Genomic DNA, 16,582 nt, shown 5'->3' with positions numbered 1-16,582 from the left:
TTCCCAGCACCTCAGCAGCAATCTTCATGTAAAGCTAACCTTCTACGTTACCCTGTTAGTGGACTCAGATTGAATCCTCAAGCTTCAGTTGCCCAAGGTTCAACTCATTGATGAGTGGAGTTTCTCCATAGGAAATCACTGTAGGTGAGTTGTTCTGTGAATGACCTTTTTGGGGAAATTTCCCCTTTCTTCATGCTGGTGCACCTGTGGAGTAGGTATACATAGGTTCAGGAGGTGTGGGGAGCTTGTCCCCTGACAATAGTAAATGTGTTTTTTGGCTGTTTTTTTTTTTTTTTTTCAGTGAATGCAGTTTAGGGATTCTGAGCCTTAGTGCATCCACTTTTGCCCATTCATACTGGAAGCAACTTTCTGATGCACTAAAGATATTGGAGTTAATATAAAATCATCATAAAATTATTAATATTAGGTATAATATGAACTTTAGTTGTGCAAAGCAGTCACAATAGAATTAGATTCATGAACAGTAGAATTACTGGTGTAAGAAATCGCATGAATGATTTGAAACTAAGCAACAGCTGAACATTAGACTTCTAGCCAAATATTTTCAGCAGTTGAGCACCCATGTCATTATATGGCTGCAGTCTTGTATCATGGAAGTTAGGGTGTAGTCCTTCTGTAAAACAGAGTTCATCCTGTATATTTCTTTGTTATGTTTTGGTTCTGAGGAAAAGGTAATGAAACAGCATAGAAACATGCACATTTCATGTTAAATGTATGGTCTTCTGGCAAGTCATTTAGAACTTAAGTCACTAAATGATGACAGATATTTGAATTACAGATGCCATATCCTTCAGAAAATGCATGGTAATACAAGACCTGTTATTCATCAACTTTATGTATGTATGTATGTATGTATGTATGTATGCATGTAAGTATTTATTTATTTATTTATATTTGTTTACCAGGATAGTGCACTGATCTCAATGGATCATTAACAGGCACAGCCTGGGTAAGTAGGATCACATAAGAAAGTAAGAAAATATTTTTTACAGATACAAGAATACGCTAAAAAAACAAATATCTATACATATTTACAGATGTAAGAATACGCTACAAATTTAGTTCAAGAAGCAGTTAATGTCAAAATATGGATGGGAAAATGTAATTATGCTTAGCAGGGCTTTATGAATAAGATGTAGCCATAATGACTTAAATGGCTTATGCTACAGGGATAGCAGCATATCATTATATAGAGGGGAATGAAGACTGAAGACATTAGAAGAAGCAAGTGAGAATAGTTGCAAGAAAGGATGCTTTGGGGAGTTTATAAGAAGAACATTTAAAATCTGTCCCTGTTTTGGGGCCTTCCTCCCCCATTATTTTTGGCTTTGTCCAGATTTCTTGTGCTAAGATGTTGAGTGGTATGTAGAACAACTAATTTAATGAATGTGCAACTGGTATATTTAGAATAGACATGCTATGGGATATTCAGAAGCAAATAATATACATTACAGCACTATTTATATTACCAGTGGGCTAGGGTTTTGCAGTTCATAGACCTCTGTATCACTCCAGTGCTATAAATCCTAAAACAATTACCACTACAGTGCTCTGCTAGTTAATGCCACATACAAATGTCACAGTCTGTGGATGTAGCTAATGTAAAGTAGCCATGTACTCTGCCTGAAAATCCTGCTCCCAGATCAAGATGGCATGGTAAAGTTATTCATAAACATGCTGTACCTCACTACTTTGGAGCAGAGCAGTGAGAGTGAATGCACTATTTCACAGTCTATACTTTATGGAAGCAACAGCGCAGGGATTGCCAAACCAGGAAGCAATGATAGACTCTGTGTGTGTGTGTGTGTGTGTGTGTGTGTGTGTGTGTGTGTGTGTGTGTGTGTGTGTGTGTGTGTGTGTGTGTGTGTGTGTGTGTGTGTGTGTGTGTGTGTGTGTGTGTGTGTGTGTGTGTGTGTGTGTGTGCGTGTGTGTGCGTGTGTATGTGTGCGCGTGTGTGTGCGTGTGTGTATGTGCACGCACACGCACTTGTTAGGGACATGACTAGTACTATATCTGTGCATGTGTGCATTTTTGTGAGACTGTGTATATTTGTCTAACTATGTATGTCTGTCTCGACTCCAGTTGCCTGTACAATGTGATTACATTGGTTGATAGGTGGGAATACCTGTACAGCTATTCCAGTCAAGACAGGTGACCAATTTAGAGGCATGCAAATGAGCTGCTAACAAGCTTTTGTTCCATGTTGCTATTGCATGTCTGTAAATCGCTAGTTAGTTCCATAGTGCTACCACATCACAGCAACATATCCTTATTACTATTATGGGTCTGCTAATTTGCAAAATCTATAAGGCAATTAGGTCTGCATGTCTGTATTTCTTTGCTTTCAGGCATCTATGCTGACAAGAGGAGAATGCATCATATGTGAGGGGAACTGAATGTTCCTGTAAACAGTAATCAGAATGAAATGTAAAGCCTGGTAAAATAGTAAGGCCTAAACTATTGTAAGAAATGTATAGACAATTTTTATTACAATGATGCTTCTATAAGCCTTAGATAAGAAATAATTAAACAGTGCTTAATTACCAAAATAGTGGTTTCTATTACTGGTTGGAACACCCTGAAGAAAAGTTGAATTTTAAATTCTAAAAGCCTAGAGTTAGCCTCCCCACAAGTTTTCTCATAAAAGATCTTATTTTATCTGTGATATCCAGTCTTGATTCTTGAACATTTCCTAGAGACAGTTAACATTAAGCAGTACAACCTTTGGTTAGTGATTATTTTAATGAGAAGTATGTGAACACAGAAGCAGGAACAATACTAGATAAAATATTATGAGAGCCATTAAGATGTCTAGCCATACACATCTTTAGGCTAGAGTTCTTGCCAGGCTATATAGAAGTACTTAATACTGTTTATCTCCCAAACTGAGCAAGGCTGTGATTACCATTTTTTTGTGCCACATTTCCTCAAAAATATGTAAGTAATGACTGTTTCACAAAACCATTTTTTTCTGCAGATGCCTAAAGCACAAACAGGAATGTAAGGTGGACAAATTGATAATAATTCTTCAATGAAGAAAACTTGGATTCATAACCCAACATTCCCTAAGAATGCCACAGAGCAAAGCATTAAACAAAGAAGTGATCAAGTGTGATTTCTAGTAGAATAGTCATTATTAGAATGCCATGTTTTTTGGATGCAGTTATTATGTGATCTTTCCTTAGTAATTTGGGACTGTTCAAAATAGTCTTGTGACTATTTCTGCCATGAGTCTGTAGACTTTTATGCACTGAATCTTCATACCCCCTAGCATTTCTAACACCTTCGCTTTCCTTGCATTCATGTTAATTGAAACACATCCTGATGTGACTCTTCATTGGGTTGAATGTTTCTTTCAAGAATAGAAAACCTGGGTGAAGTTATTATTTGTAGTTTCTGTGGTACAGGGCTTGATTCTCTTATGCCTCTTTTGCCTACTGTATGACCTTAAGCAGTTTACTTAACCAGACATTGCTCTTGGATCACACAGGAAAAGGGACTGTGTATCCACTGAGCCCACCTGGTTAACAAATTCATATTGTTATTGTTAGTATTATTATTAATATTATTATTATTAATGCCTCATAGCTACTGACCTATGAATCTCCCTGCAACTAGGGAAAGGAGTGAGAGCAGAGTAGCCATAGCACTGTGGCAAGCTATTTACTGCCTGCTTTAGTTTGGTGCTATCACCTGGACATACTTACCTATGAACATGTATATGGGCTGTATTTGCATGTAAAGTAGTGTTTGTAGGGAAATTATTCACTTGTCAGTGGTAATTCACTCCTCAAAGTCCTTGACATTGTACAAACCAGCAATCAGCATCATTCTGGTTCTGGTCTCCACTTGAAGTCAGCAAGGGTCATACCCTTCACACATCCTCACACTTTCAACCATGAAAGAAATTAGTGGGTATTGCTTCATCTCTCCACTTTGATCCCACCTCAGCACTTTGCATGCCTGGGTCATAATCGATACTGCTTCATCTTGGGCACAGTCAGGCCTTATTCTCTTTGCTCTGCAGAGATGACTAGTCATGTAACTTTTTTGTACAGCATAATGGTATGGCAACTCCAGTCCAAATCAAGATCGCTCATTTTGAAAAATGTTTAATCTAATACTGTATTTGAATAGTATATTAATTACAGTAAAACTGATGAACTTTGATACCCTGAAACATCCTATGTCTCATTAGCAGGCACATGTGAAGAGCATAGTCATGTGGGAAAGGCTTTCAGATATGTAGGTATGTTAGAAAGAAACAGCAACGAGTGCAATATTCTCACAGATACATGTGGCAACCTCTTATTCTATCATTTTCTATGCAGTTTTAAAACTACAGTATATCAGTAATCTCATTTACAGGCTAAATATAACAGCTACCCTATTACTGAAGTAAATGAATGAAGGATTTGTTACTTACATTTGTTACACTGACAACAGCATACATCACATCTTGAACTGAATTCTCCTGTTGATCACAATTGTTTTGCACTGTAAATTAAGATAAATATATACTTAGATGTTAATCGATATTCACTCAGTGCAATTAGAATAACAAACAAATGTATGAGCTAACAGAATTTTGCACACTATTGCCGAGTCTGGCAGTTGGTGTAGAGGGTTAAGGCAAGAGCTGTAGACTGCCAATTTTTGAATGTCTATTGCAGAACTGGCAGCACTTTCTACTCATCACACATCTGTTCTATCGGAGGCATGTCATCCTGTCGAAGGCAGTTTCAGTGAATGCAAATTAAATGAAAGCAGTTTGCCAATACACTTTCATTGACAGTGTAGATTGCCTTTTTCTGCACTGTTTTGCAACCTTGGAGTTGGTATATATAATTCCAGTAGGTATGGGGGATGCCCCCTAAATGAGGGGTGCCTGCAAAAAAAAATTCTTTAAATTTTCGCTGAAGTTAATTTTGGCAAACTTCTTTCATTTTTCTTTTAGCATTTGCCGAAACTGCCTTTGACAATTTGAAATTAATCCATTGGTTTATATTTTAGGGATAATGCCAGAAATATTAGAACACTGTAATATACAAATGAAAACCGAATATTTGATTCTTAGGTTTTCATTTATTTATTTATTTTTTAAAGACATCAACAGACATCAACAGACAGATAAGGAAGTTATTAAATGCTCTAATATGACAAAGGTTTTTCTCAGTCAATGCTTTAAACAGGATAGTAAAATAAATTATTGCTCATTATGAACCATTGTTCTATGCTACAAAGAAATTGTCTTTAACATTTACTTTAAATATAGGCTACAGTTGGGAAAAGTATAGTAGAATAAGAAAGTCTATGCAGTAATCTGTAATCACGGCACTCATTACATTATACAATTAAAACAGACGGGATGTGTGTTGATATCAAATATGATAGCAGCCAGAGTGGGCCAATAAACAGTGACATCAAGCTAGCTGAAACAATAAAAGACTTAGGATAAAGATGCCTGCAAAATGGTAATATCAGTTGTGTTATAATTTATTATGCAAGAGTGGGCAGGAGGTGAGGACCACCCTCCTCGATTGGTAAACCTTGTAAGATATGTAAGAGTAATGGGGTCGATCATCAAAAGATTAGAAATACATGAATTCTGAATGAACAGATGCAAAAAAAAAACAATTATTAGACTGCTCTGACTACAAATTATTACATTAGGAATCAAATTTAAACCTGTAGCATAGACATTTAAATTCTGCGTGTTTGTTATTTCTGTTTCCTTTTAGTGGTTCTTGACATTTAAAAAATATTTGAAGACTGTGAGGGGGTGAAGGACATCCAAGCAAAGAACTATGACATTACAGGATAACAATGACAGTAAACACATTTAATGGTCACTTTGGTAACACAAGGAGCACGAGGGCTCTATATAGCACCAAACTAGCAAGTAACTGGAACAACTAGTTTTAGATGTGCTACATAAAGTGTGTGTTTTATCACAGCATTGTTGAAGAGCGAGCTTAATGTTCCAAAAAGACAGAGCACCAAAAACCTAACTGAAATGGCTAGCATCTCAAGCACAAAAACAAGTGATGGCTATTGTTAGCTAGATTAAATGTAGTGAGAAAAATGCCTGAGCAGCAGATTCCGTGAATAAATATGGTGGACTGGTGAGAGGACTGTGTGTCTTGAAGCATGCAGATTGCTACTCCAAATTATGTCCAGAATGGGGGTGTTTTCATTTGTTTCCTATGAGTTTGAAAATGGCTTAGCTTTGGAGGCAGTACATCCTACGCTTTGTATACTCCATTTTTCCTAGTTAAATAATTTATGAATTACAGTCAGGCTTACAGTCTTTTTGAAAACACAGTCATTAACTTTGATATTAATACCAGATTGCTGTACCTTTTGTAAATGTATATACAGTAATTAACCATAATACTAATACCAGACTGTTGTATCCCAATATAAACTCAAATACAGTAAGTAACCCTGGTATTAATAATAGACTTGTGTACCCCTATATAAACTCAAATGTAGTGAAGAGACATGGCACTAACACCAGACTGGTGTATCCCTAAGTAAACTCAAATGCAGAGATTAACCATGGTACTAATACCAGACTGGTGTTTCCCCATGCAAACCATGGTACAAGTATCGCACTGGTATATCACAATGTAAACTCAAATACAGTGATTAGCCGTGGTACTAATACCAGAAGTGTATCTCCCTATGTAAACTCAAATACAATGATTAACCATGGTGACAATACCAGACTTGTGTTCCCCTACTTAAACTCAAATACAGTGATTAAACATGCTAATAACACCAGACTAGTGTCCCCTAATGTAAAGCCAAATACAGTTATTAAGCAGGGTACTAATACCAGTCTGATGTATCCCTATTTAAACTCAAATACAGTGATTAACAATGGCACTAATACCAGACTGGTGTATCCCTATGTAAAGTCAAATACAGTGATTAAAATGGTACTAATACCAGAGTGGTATATCCCTATGTAAACTCAAATACATTTATTAAACGTGCACTAACACCAGACTGGCGCATCCCTGTGTAAACTCAAATACAGTGATTAACAATGGCACTAATACTAGACTGGTGTAACTCTGTGTAAACTCAAATACAATGATTAAACCATGATATTAATACCAGACTAATGTACCCCAATGTAAACTCAAATACAGTGGTTAAACATAGTACTAATACCAGACTAATGTATCTCTGTGTAAACTCAAATACAGTGATTAAACATGGTACTAATACCAGACTGGTGTTCCTCTATTGTAAACTTAAATATAGTGATTAAATATGGCACTAATGCTAGATTAGTGTACCCCAATGTAAAATCAAATACAGTGATTAAACATGGTGTTAATACCAGACTGGTATATCCCTATGTAAACTCAAATGCAGTGATTAAACATGGTACTAATACCAAACTGGTATATCCCTGTGTAAACTCAAACACATTTATTAAACATGCACTAATATCAGACTGGTGTATCCCTATGTAAACTCAAATCATAGGATCATAGAACCATAGGATTATAGGAAGTTACTAGGCTAATGGCCTTAAAGTCCTTATAAGTCTAGCCAAGTTCTACCCTTATTTCCATGATCAGCACCTATTGTCCCTAAATGACACAGGTGGAACCCCCAGGGTGAAATTACGGTTACCCATCCAGTAGTCCAGATTGTGTTTGAAGAAGGCCAATGAGGTGCTCTGTCTGACATGAAGTAGGAGTGTGTTCCAAAGGTGTGGTAACCTCTGGGAGACAAATTTGTCCCTCTAACAGCTTCTATTAATGACACATACCAGGTTAAGGTCTTCAGAGTGAGTAACCCGTGTACCATTTGACTTGTGGATATGCAGCTTTTCCAATAAAGCAGGCTCAGAGTTTGCCTGTGAGTAGTCTGTGTGGAAAAGAATAAAGTGACAGTGATTTCAGATGATCCACACATGGCAGATACTGTAGACCTTGAATTTTCCTTGTGAGTCTTTCCAATTGCTGCAGGTTCTTGGAAAGTTACATACCAAAATAGGCATTGTACTCAGTTATTGGCCTGATGAGGGAATAGTACAGGGAAGTTATAACTTCTTTTTTCTGGAGGCAATGCCCTTACTTATGAGATGAGCAATATAGAATGCCCTTCTTACCACTGCGGAGACATGGTGATCATAAGTAAGGTTACTGTCACCCTGTGTGCCTAGTCTCAAACTCCTGAGTGCATACTTATGGTGTTGCTACTGATGTGGTAGTTAGCAGGAACATTGCTCTTACTGACAGGAATGATCATAATACATTTTCTTGCATTGAGTTTAAGGCTATGACTTTGGCATCAATCATTTGTTTGTGTTAGACCCTCTTGCAGGATGTTGACATTGTCTGGAGATTCTATGACTGCTCCCAGTTTGCAGTCATCAGCAAACTTTGTCAGCCACAGACCTTTAGTTTTTACTTGTACTTCAGAGAAATAGATTCCAAACAGTAGAGGTCCCAGGACTGATTCTTGTAGAACACCACTGGTTACAGGTCTGCTGTTGGAAGTGGATTCCCCTATTTTGACTATATGGGTTCTATCAGTGAACCAGTTAGTGACACATCTAACAATATAAGGGTTGATACCTAACTGGGTGAATTTGTCAATTATGCCTGAGTAGGGAATAATGTCAAAAGCCTTGGCTAAGTCTAGGTAGGCTGTATCTGTATGCACAGATTTCCACTTGACCAGAGCCTTGATGACTGTCTTGAAGAAGTCTACCAGGTTTAACAGCCATGATCACCCTTTGACAAATACCATCTGAATAGGGTCAAGTGTTTGGACATTACCTATATCTTTCTTGATAAGGTCCATGATGAATTGTTTCATGGCCTTGCAGATAATGCTTGTTAGGCTAATAAGTGTATAGTTTCTGGGGTCAGTGGAAACACCACCTTTATGCAATGGGCTAACGGTGGCCATTTTCCATTCAGCTGTGACAAAACCGGTGCTTAGACTATGACTGAAAAGAGTACCCAATGGTGTTGCTAATTCTTGTTGGAACACATGTAGTACGCATCCTGGGATATTATTAGGTCCCATAGATGCTGTGATTTTGGTCTTAGACAGGGTGTTTAAGACCTGCTTTTTAGAGATACAAGGTAGAGGACAGGTGGTAGAGATGTCATGGGGTACGTGTGGCAGGGACAGGGGAGTGAAGTTTTCACAGAACCTATCAGCTAACAGGTTAGCTATGTCCACAGGTTCAGTATATGTGGTATCATTAACTACCAGTTAGGCACAATTTTAGGCCTTTCTTTTCAGGTTATGGATGTAACTAAAGAATGCCTTATGGCTGTCCTTAGTTGACAAAGCTAATTTGGATTCATAATTTGCTTTAGAGGACTTCACAAGAAGTCTTATTTGCTTGTTTAAGCTGAGGAGGGAGTGTTTCCAGTTTAGGGTTTGCTCCCTCTTACTCTAAGACAGCAATTTCTTCCTCTTATTGTAAAGCCTGTTAATGGCAGTTATCCACCAGACAGTGATTAAACACAGTGATTAAATACAGTGATTAATCATGGTACTAATACTAGACTGGTGTATCCCTCTGTAAACTCAAATACAGTGATTAAACATGATACTAATACCAGACTTGTGTATCCCTATGTAAACTCAAATACCATGGTACTAATATCAGACTGCTGCACACTTATATAAACTCAACAGATATACTCAAAGAAAATCACTCAGTAAAGCAGCGTGTATAACACGTGTTGTGGAAAACTGTTCATTCAATCCAGGGGATGAATCATTTTGAAGATGAATCGAGTGGTAATAGTGTATCCTAGGTTCATAGGGTCATATATACTGACTAGATGATTGATCTCTGAGGATCACAGGATGCCTAGTCTTAAATCCCAGCCGTAGTTTGTTAACCCTTGTGCTTTGTGTATGAGTAACCTGGAGGCAGACACAACAGGGATGTGTTGGGACAATTACTTGTTGACCCTATCCCCAGGGATATGGATGCTAAACTGAGGATGACTTTGTGGTTTCTATTTATTCATCCAAATTACACTTGAACAGAGTAAGAAAAATACTTTGCTTTATGTGGAGTGGAGTGGAGTGCAGTGGAGTGGAGTGAAGTGGAGTGGAAGGTGGTTCCACAGAAGATTTATTCTCTATAATAAAAACCTATCCCTCCAACATGTTGCATTTATGTCACAAAAGAGATTGAGATCCCTTGAGTAGGTGTTCATTCTTTCATTGCACTTACAGATGTGTAATAGTTCAGAAAAGGTAATCTGTTGAGACTCTGGACCCAAGGCAGAGGTCAACTCTTATCAGCCTGTGTAATACCGGGAAGAGGGATGAGGCATTAAGTTGGTCTGCATAGTTCTTATGATTTTTTTTTTTTTAGTAAGAAAGTGTTGCAGTCTTTTTAGCTGGGACAAGTGTTTGGACAGGTATAAAAGGGGCATTATACTTAATGATTAGCCTGAGACCTGAGTAGAGTGGAATGATTCCATCCTTGGACCTGAACTCCATCCATACATCCATGCATCCATCCATCTGTCCATCCATCCACAACACCTTTTTTCCCAATTTTGAGCATGGGATTGGGATGTTGCTTCAACAGTAACAATCATCTAGAGCCAATGTTCACAACACCAAATGGCTAGCCTTGCCACGGCTGTTTTGCCATTCCACACATACTCACACACAATGACACCTATGGCCAATTTAGAGTGTACTATCCACTGCAGGTCTTTGTAATGTGGGAGTAAAATGAAACACCTGGAGAAAAGTCATGTGAAGACCAGAGAACAAGCAGAAGCCACTCAGAATGCACCCCAGCTCAGAACTGAACTAGAGACCCCTTGTTGTGAGTTGACAACATTACATGCTGTGCCACTGGGTTGCCCTTTAGATATAAGCTGCGCAATGAAAAAGAACTTCCTTACAATAGTGGATACATGGTGATCAAAAAACAGTTCATTTTCTACATATGTTCCCAGATCCTTGACTTCTGGATCAACTTTCTGGGGTTGGGGTGTTGTTGATGTGATATTTACAAGAGGAGTCAGGCTTGCTGACATTTATTTTTAATCCATGGTTTTGACACTAGCTCTTTGTCTGGGAAAGGCCTTCTTGGAGCATCTTGGTATCCTCTGGGAAGTTAATAATGGCACCAAGTTTACAGTCATCTGCAAACCTGGTCAGCCATAAACATTTAACATTTGCTTTGACCTCCAAGAAATAAATGAAAAAGAGGTGTGGCTCAAGGACAGAACTTTGGGCTATATCACCAGTGACAGGTCATTTGGAGGATGTAGAGCTGCCCACCCTAATTTCCTGTGTTTTATTTTTGGACCAGTTATCTATCCAATGAGTTATATAGGAGTTTATATTTAGCCGGGAGACTTTATCTATGATACCTGAGTGTGTAGTGGTGTTGAATGCCTTTGTGAGGTCTGAAAAAACAGTGTGTAGTGTTTATCAATTGCTTCAGTAACCTTCTCAAAGACGTCAACCAGAATAAATAGGCAGGACCGACTCTTGATGAATCTGAATTGGCTTCAGCATTGAGTTTGTATGTTTTTTTTTTTTTTAATATATTTTATTTATTAATTCCATAATGATCTTTTCCATACCTTAACAGATGAGGCTTTTCAGGCTTATGGGTCTATAATTACTTGGCTGTGTTGAACAGCCTCTGTATGAAGTCTGACAAGTCCTGTTTCAGGCTGGCCAGTAGGCAGCCCAATATGTTATCCAACGCCATTGCAGTAGTGTTCTTGGTCTTGAATAGTGACTTGAGAACATGTTCTTAGAAAATTTGAGAAGGGGTTGTAGATACAAGTATATGATCTGGGAATATAGGAGAGAAGATGGGGGGCAAGGTTTGAACTAAACTTGTCTGCCAGTACACTGGCTATGTCCTCTGGGTTTGAGAATGTGACATAAGATACAGTTAGCTCTGTTCAGTGCTGGCCATTATTTCTGAGTTTTCTAATATACGTAAAGAATTTTTTGTGGTTATCCTTTGTGTGGGTTGCCATTTTTGCCTCATATCTTTTCCTTGACTGATATGATCAGGGTCCTGATTTCCCTATCAAGTTTATTGAGTGTTTTGGCATTAAGAGATTTAAAATCTTATTTCTGAATGGAATGAGTTTTGTTTCTTTTATTATATAGTCTATTTATATTTGGGTTCCACCATCAAGGTATATTCTTAAATTTGGCATTGTATTTACTTCGGGGTGGGGGGGTGCAGTTATGCAGCTGTTTACATGTACACTGAATTTGGTGGCAAAGGATTCCACATAAGCAGTGGGCACCTGCGAAGCAACTGACTGTGGCCATCTCCTTGCACAGCCTGGTGATTGGTACACCAGTGTGTCAGACTATAGAGTCACCTCTAATTAGGATACTGGATTGTGTGGAGGTTTCCCTTATGGGGCCTGTTTCTTGAGACAGCGTGACTCTTGGATGTTTGTTTCATGACAGGCTCTGCTTTGTGTTATGTGTTTTGTGAGGTTGCTGAGGGTACTTGTTTTTAGATTACATTTAGCAGGCATTTCTGGTTTAGGTAGGTTACTTTTAAGACCCTCATTATATGTAGGTCTATGTATTTGGTCTGAGCTGTGTGTGACAGGCTTAGTATGGTGTTGTGTGGTACAACCTGCTTGAGATCTGTAGTGGCTATGTATGAGAGATTCACCTCCATTGACACTATATAACTACATCTTTGTCAGTAAACATTGGCAATTGTTACATTTTCTCAGAATGCCCATTTCTGCTAAGCTGGCTACATAATAGGTTAGAAAGTTTAGATTCATTCCAAAGTTACTTATGGAAAACAATTGGAGGATAAATGTATTTAAATAGCTAAAAGGGAATGACTTTGCAACATGATACTTTTGTAATTGATGACAACAACCAATGAAATAGGGGAGGAAAGGAGTTTTATAGTCAAATTAATATAAGGGGCAAACAAGAGAGGAGCTGGGTTTAAGAAAGCAAGAAGCAGTGTGGGAATTGGGTTGTTCACACACTTAGCCTCTCATTCGATACCCAGAGACTGGCACAAGCAAAAGATGAAGACTTAACTAAGACGTTCTTAGGCCTCAGAGAACCAAAGCAATTGACTGGGACCTTATGCCTACCTGGAAGCAATCAGAACTTATGCAACTCAACCCGGATCTCAGTTTCTTTCACAAAAGGGTAACTAGAATTTAATATCAAATGCCAGATCATCCCAACTCAAAACCAGTTCAGCTATTTACTAGAATTGCTGAATAAATGATTAAGAAGCTTATTAACAGTTTACCTAGATGTTGCAGAGTCAGAAAAAATATTTGAAATAACAATGATTTAATAATACAGCTAAAACAGATACAACCTATTAAGGCAGAAAACAAGAACTGAAACAGCTCAGACAGATACAGACTGTTAAAATGAATTTAAAACAGATTAGAAACAATGAATTTCCAGTCACTTAGCTCGCTTTTTTCAATTTCAGTCACTTAACCTTTGGATTGACAGCCTAAGACTGACATAAACGTAACTAAAACGTTCTTGGACCTCATTGGGCAAAAAATATTAAATGAAATTCTATTCTTACCCAAAAGCAGTCAGAACCTATGCAATACAACCCATGTGTCAATTTCTCTAAGAAAATGGACAACCAGGATTTAATTTCAGAAGTCAGATTACCTGAAAGGCAAAACAGTGCAGCTATTTATCAGAATTATTGAATACTTACAAAGTTTCAAACACTTTATCCAGATGTTATAGGGACAGAAACAATAAAACAAAATTATTTTAAAAAAGCATAGCAGTTTAAAACAGCTAAAACAGATGGAAACTATTAAATTTTGTAAGATAAATATTGTGGGAAGAAATAGCCAGGGAATTGTTATGGCTAGGCTTGTATAGGCCCTAGGGCCAATAGCCTAGTACCAACCTATGAGCCTATGAACCTATTAAGGCGGAAAACAAGAAGCAAAACAACTAAGCTAGATATCAACTGTTACTCGTAAACAATTAGGCAGTTATTGACCTTTATTGTTTATGCACCTAGTTTCACTGTCTTTCTATCACATCAATAGCAACCAGCACCTTTCAGTTTCACTTGTTATGCAGTTTCCCTCCATTTTCTTTTTTTCCCCAGCATGATCTCAGCACTGTAAATCTGTCAAATAATTTGCATCACCTCCTTACTCTTAGATGCTTCAATTCTTTTCTCTCTTGTTTTGTTTGGGGGGTCAGTCATTTTGACACCTTAGCAATACCAGGAGAGCCATTTTTCCCACTCTTCACCCTTGGGAAAAATATTTTTATATGTTTTCACTGATGGATATCGTAGATCTACGGTCTACTATAGCATGACCCTGGGGCTATATCTGGGTATCTCAAGCACCCACAAGTGAGAGGATATTGTCTTGGTTAAGTAATGTAGCTCATTTGGAGGCCTTTGATTTTAACTCACATCACCATACAGCCCAAAACAGAACCAAATCATGATAAATTAACATACAGGTTATCTAAATCTCCTTGAGTTTGTCACATGGACTAATATATAATCTGCAAAGGATGCCTCTATATTCAACCCTATATAAATCAAACTTCTAAAATAGTGCAATGTTTAATAGCTGCATAACTATCTCCAGATAAAAAACAACCAATAATGGTGATGAATAGTGCCCCTGCTGAATGCTTCTTCTGAAGTCAAATGAAATAGATAGTCTTAATACTATTTTAATCTTTGCAACATCCCTTTTATAAACTGATTCTAGCATCATAATAATAATCTCAAATGTGACCATGACCTGAAAGCAGTAGATGGAATACACTCTGTCAAATATTTTCTGCATCAAAAGTGAATATATGGAGTATCCTCCCATGCTTGCTGGCATCCTGTAGTGCAAGGTTTTAATTTAATTATTGAATATTTAACACCTTTTAACAAACTCATATTAATTATTAATCCATAATAAATTACTTATTAGCTCAGCCATTAATACTGTCAAATAGTTTATTCACGGTGCGTTATAGATATTGGTCTGTATGAGGAAGGTATGCCTGGGTCCTTACCATCTTTTGGTATTCCAAAATAACTGTTTGATTCCAATTTGGGGGTAACTTTTCCATCTCAAATACATAATGCTTTGCTCAGTTTAACTAGCCGATGCATCAAATCATTCAACCATAGTAAATGCACCTCCAATGGCATACTATTAGATCCTATGTATTTACCTCTGCCCAACAACCCCATTATAACCATCCCATTGTTCTCAATGATTAAGGTCACCAGTACCTCAGGTTTCTCTTGCATCAGTGTAGAAAGCCTGAGAACTTCCAAAAAAGCAGAATATCTCTTAAAGAGCCACATTCCTGAATATATGCTACCTCTAAAGGTTGCTGTAAAATTCTACAAATCCACTGAGTATGTGCATCAGAAGTTCAGATAAGAACTTGTAGCCCTGACCTTAATCTACACATCATCCTTTGAATTTCTTTTGTCAAATTCTGAGAAAAAGGCTTTTAATGTTGCTGGCAAATTTATGAAATGTTTGACTTTCTAGATCTTTAAGAAAAATCTATTCACCTGTCTACATATTTCTTTAGTGTCTCTATATCCTGACTCATTACTTCCAGTGCCTCCCAGAAACCACTTTTAGCCAGCAAATAGAAAATTCAAATCCAGTTCTGCAAGGCCATTGGCATTTTCTCATTCTGTAAGCATATAAATTCTGAATATTATGTTGTATGGGCACTCTAGTTTCCTTAAATAATTTCAAATGTGTGGTCAACATCTTCCTTAACCCTAGCTATAATGTGGTCAGTTCAGCTAAACAGATCCTGAAACATTGCTTGAGGTGTTCCACACCAACCACAGTAGATGGTATGGAACCTTCAGCACCTATCCCATACCCTTACCCAGACCGTAGTATGGACCTTAAGTGCATTGCGATTGCCTAAACAAACAGGAAACATTTCTAGTTGCTGTATCATATGTAGAAAGATATTCATGTGAGATCATAACTCTATCAGTCTTAAATAACCTGCTGTATTAGAGAGCATTACATATATGCATACTAGTGTGGAACCAATTCTCTTCATGAATATTCATGTGGTTAAGGCATCCAGTTATCAAACGTTCCCATCACTTTGGACTAGCCATGACATCAGCTACCCAGAACCACATTCACAAAGACACCCCATCTTGGAAGGTTACTGTCCCATATGAATATTGGCTTACAGCTTGTAGTCAAGATATCCAAGCAACAGGCACATTCACCATCTTCAGGCTGAGGTGAGTCAAAGGGTTGAGACGTGCAAGACCTTCAGGCCACTCTTCCACCAGTGCATCCCCCACCTCATTGTGGTCTGCCGGGATGAGAAAGAGAAACATTTGAGGAAGTTCTCTTTTGAGGGTGATAGGAAAAGGCCTATAGCTGGTGTCCCCAATCCCTGAATACTTTGCTGGTGATCATCTGATCAAGTTTACTTATGTAGCAAAAACTGGTTCCTGATGAGTCTGTTTGGTAGTGTACTGGTCTCCCTGGATATAAATATGGATCGCAGAAGGAACTTG

The 16,582-nt window shown here is 37.8% G+C and overlaps 1 protein-coding gene across 1 annotated transcript in view; it reads right to left on the bottom strand.

Annotated features, from left to right (window-relative positions):
* LOC122800485 overlaps positions 1 to 16,582 on the bottom strand; it is a 215,108-nt gene that overhangs the window by 10,449 nt on the left and 188,077 nt on the right. The window contains exon 7 of the mRNA XM_044069926.1: positions 4,448 to 4,518. Within this exon, the coding sequence (XP_043925861.1) occupies positions 4,448 to 4,518 (71 nt within the window). The remainder of the gene's footprint in view (positions 1 to 4,447; positions 4,519 to 16,582) is intronic.

The sequence above is a fragment of the Protopterus annectens genome, chromosome 4.part0, assembly GCF_019279795.1.
Source record: "Protopterus annectens isolate FY-2018-M chromosome 4.part0, PAN1.0, whole genome shotgun sequence".
NCBI lineage: Eukaryota > Metazoa > Chordata > Ceratodontiformes > Protopteridae > Protopterus > Protopterus annectens.
This window is presented reverse-complemented; position numbering and strand designations above follow the sequence as displayed.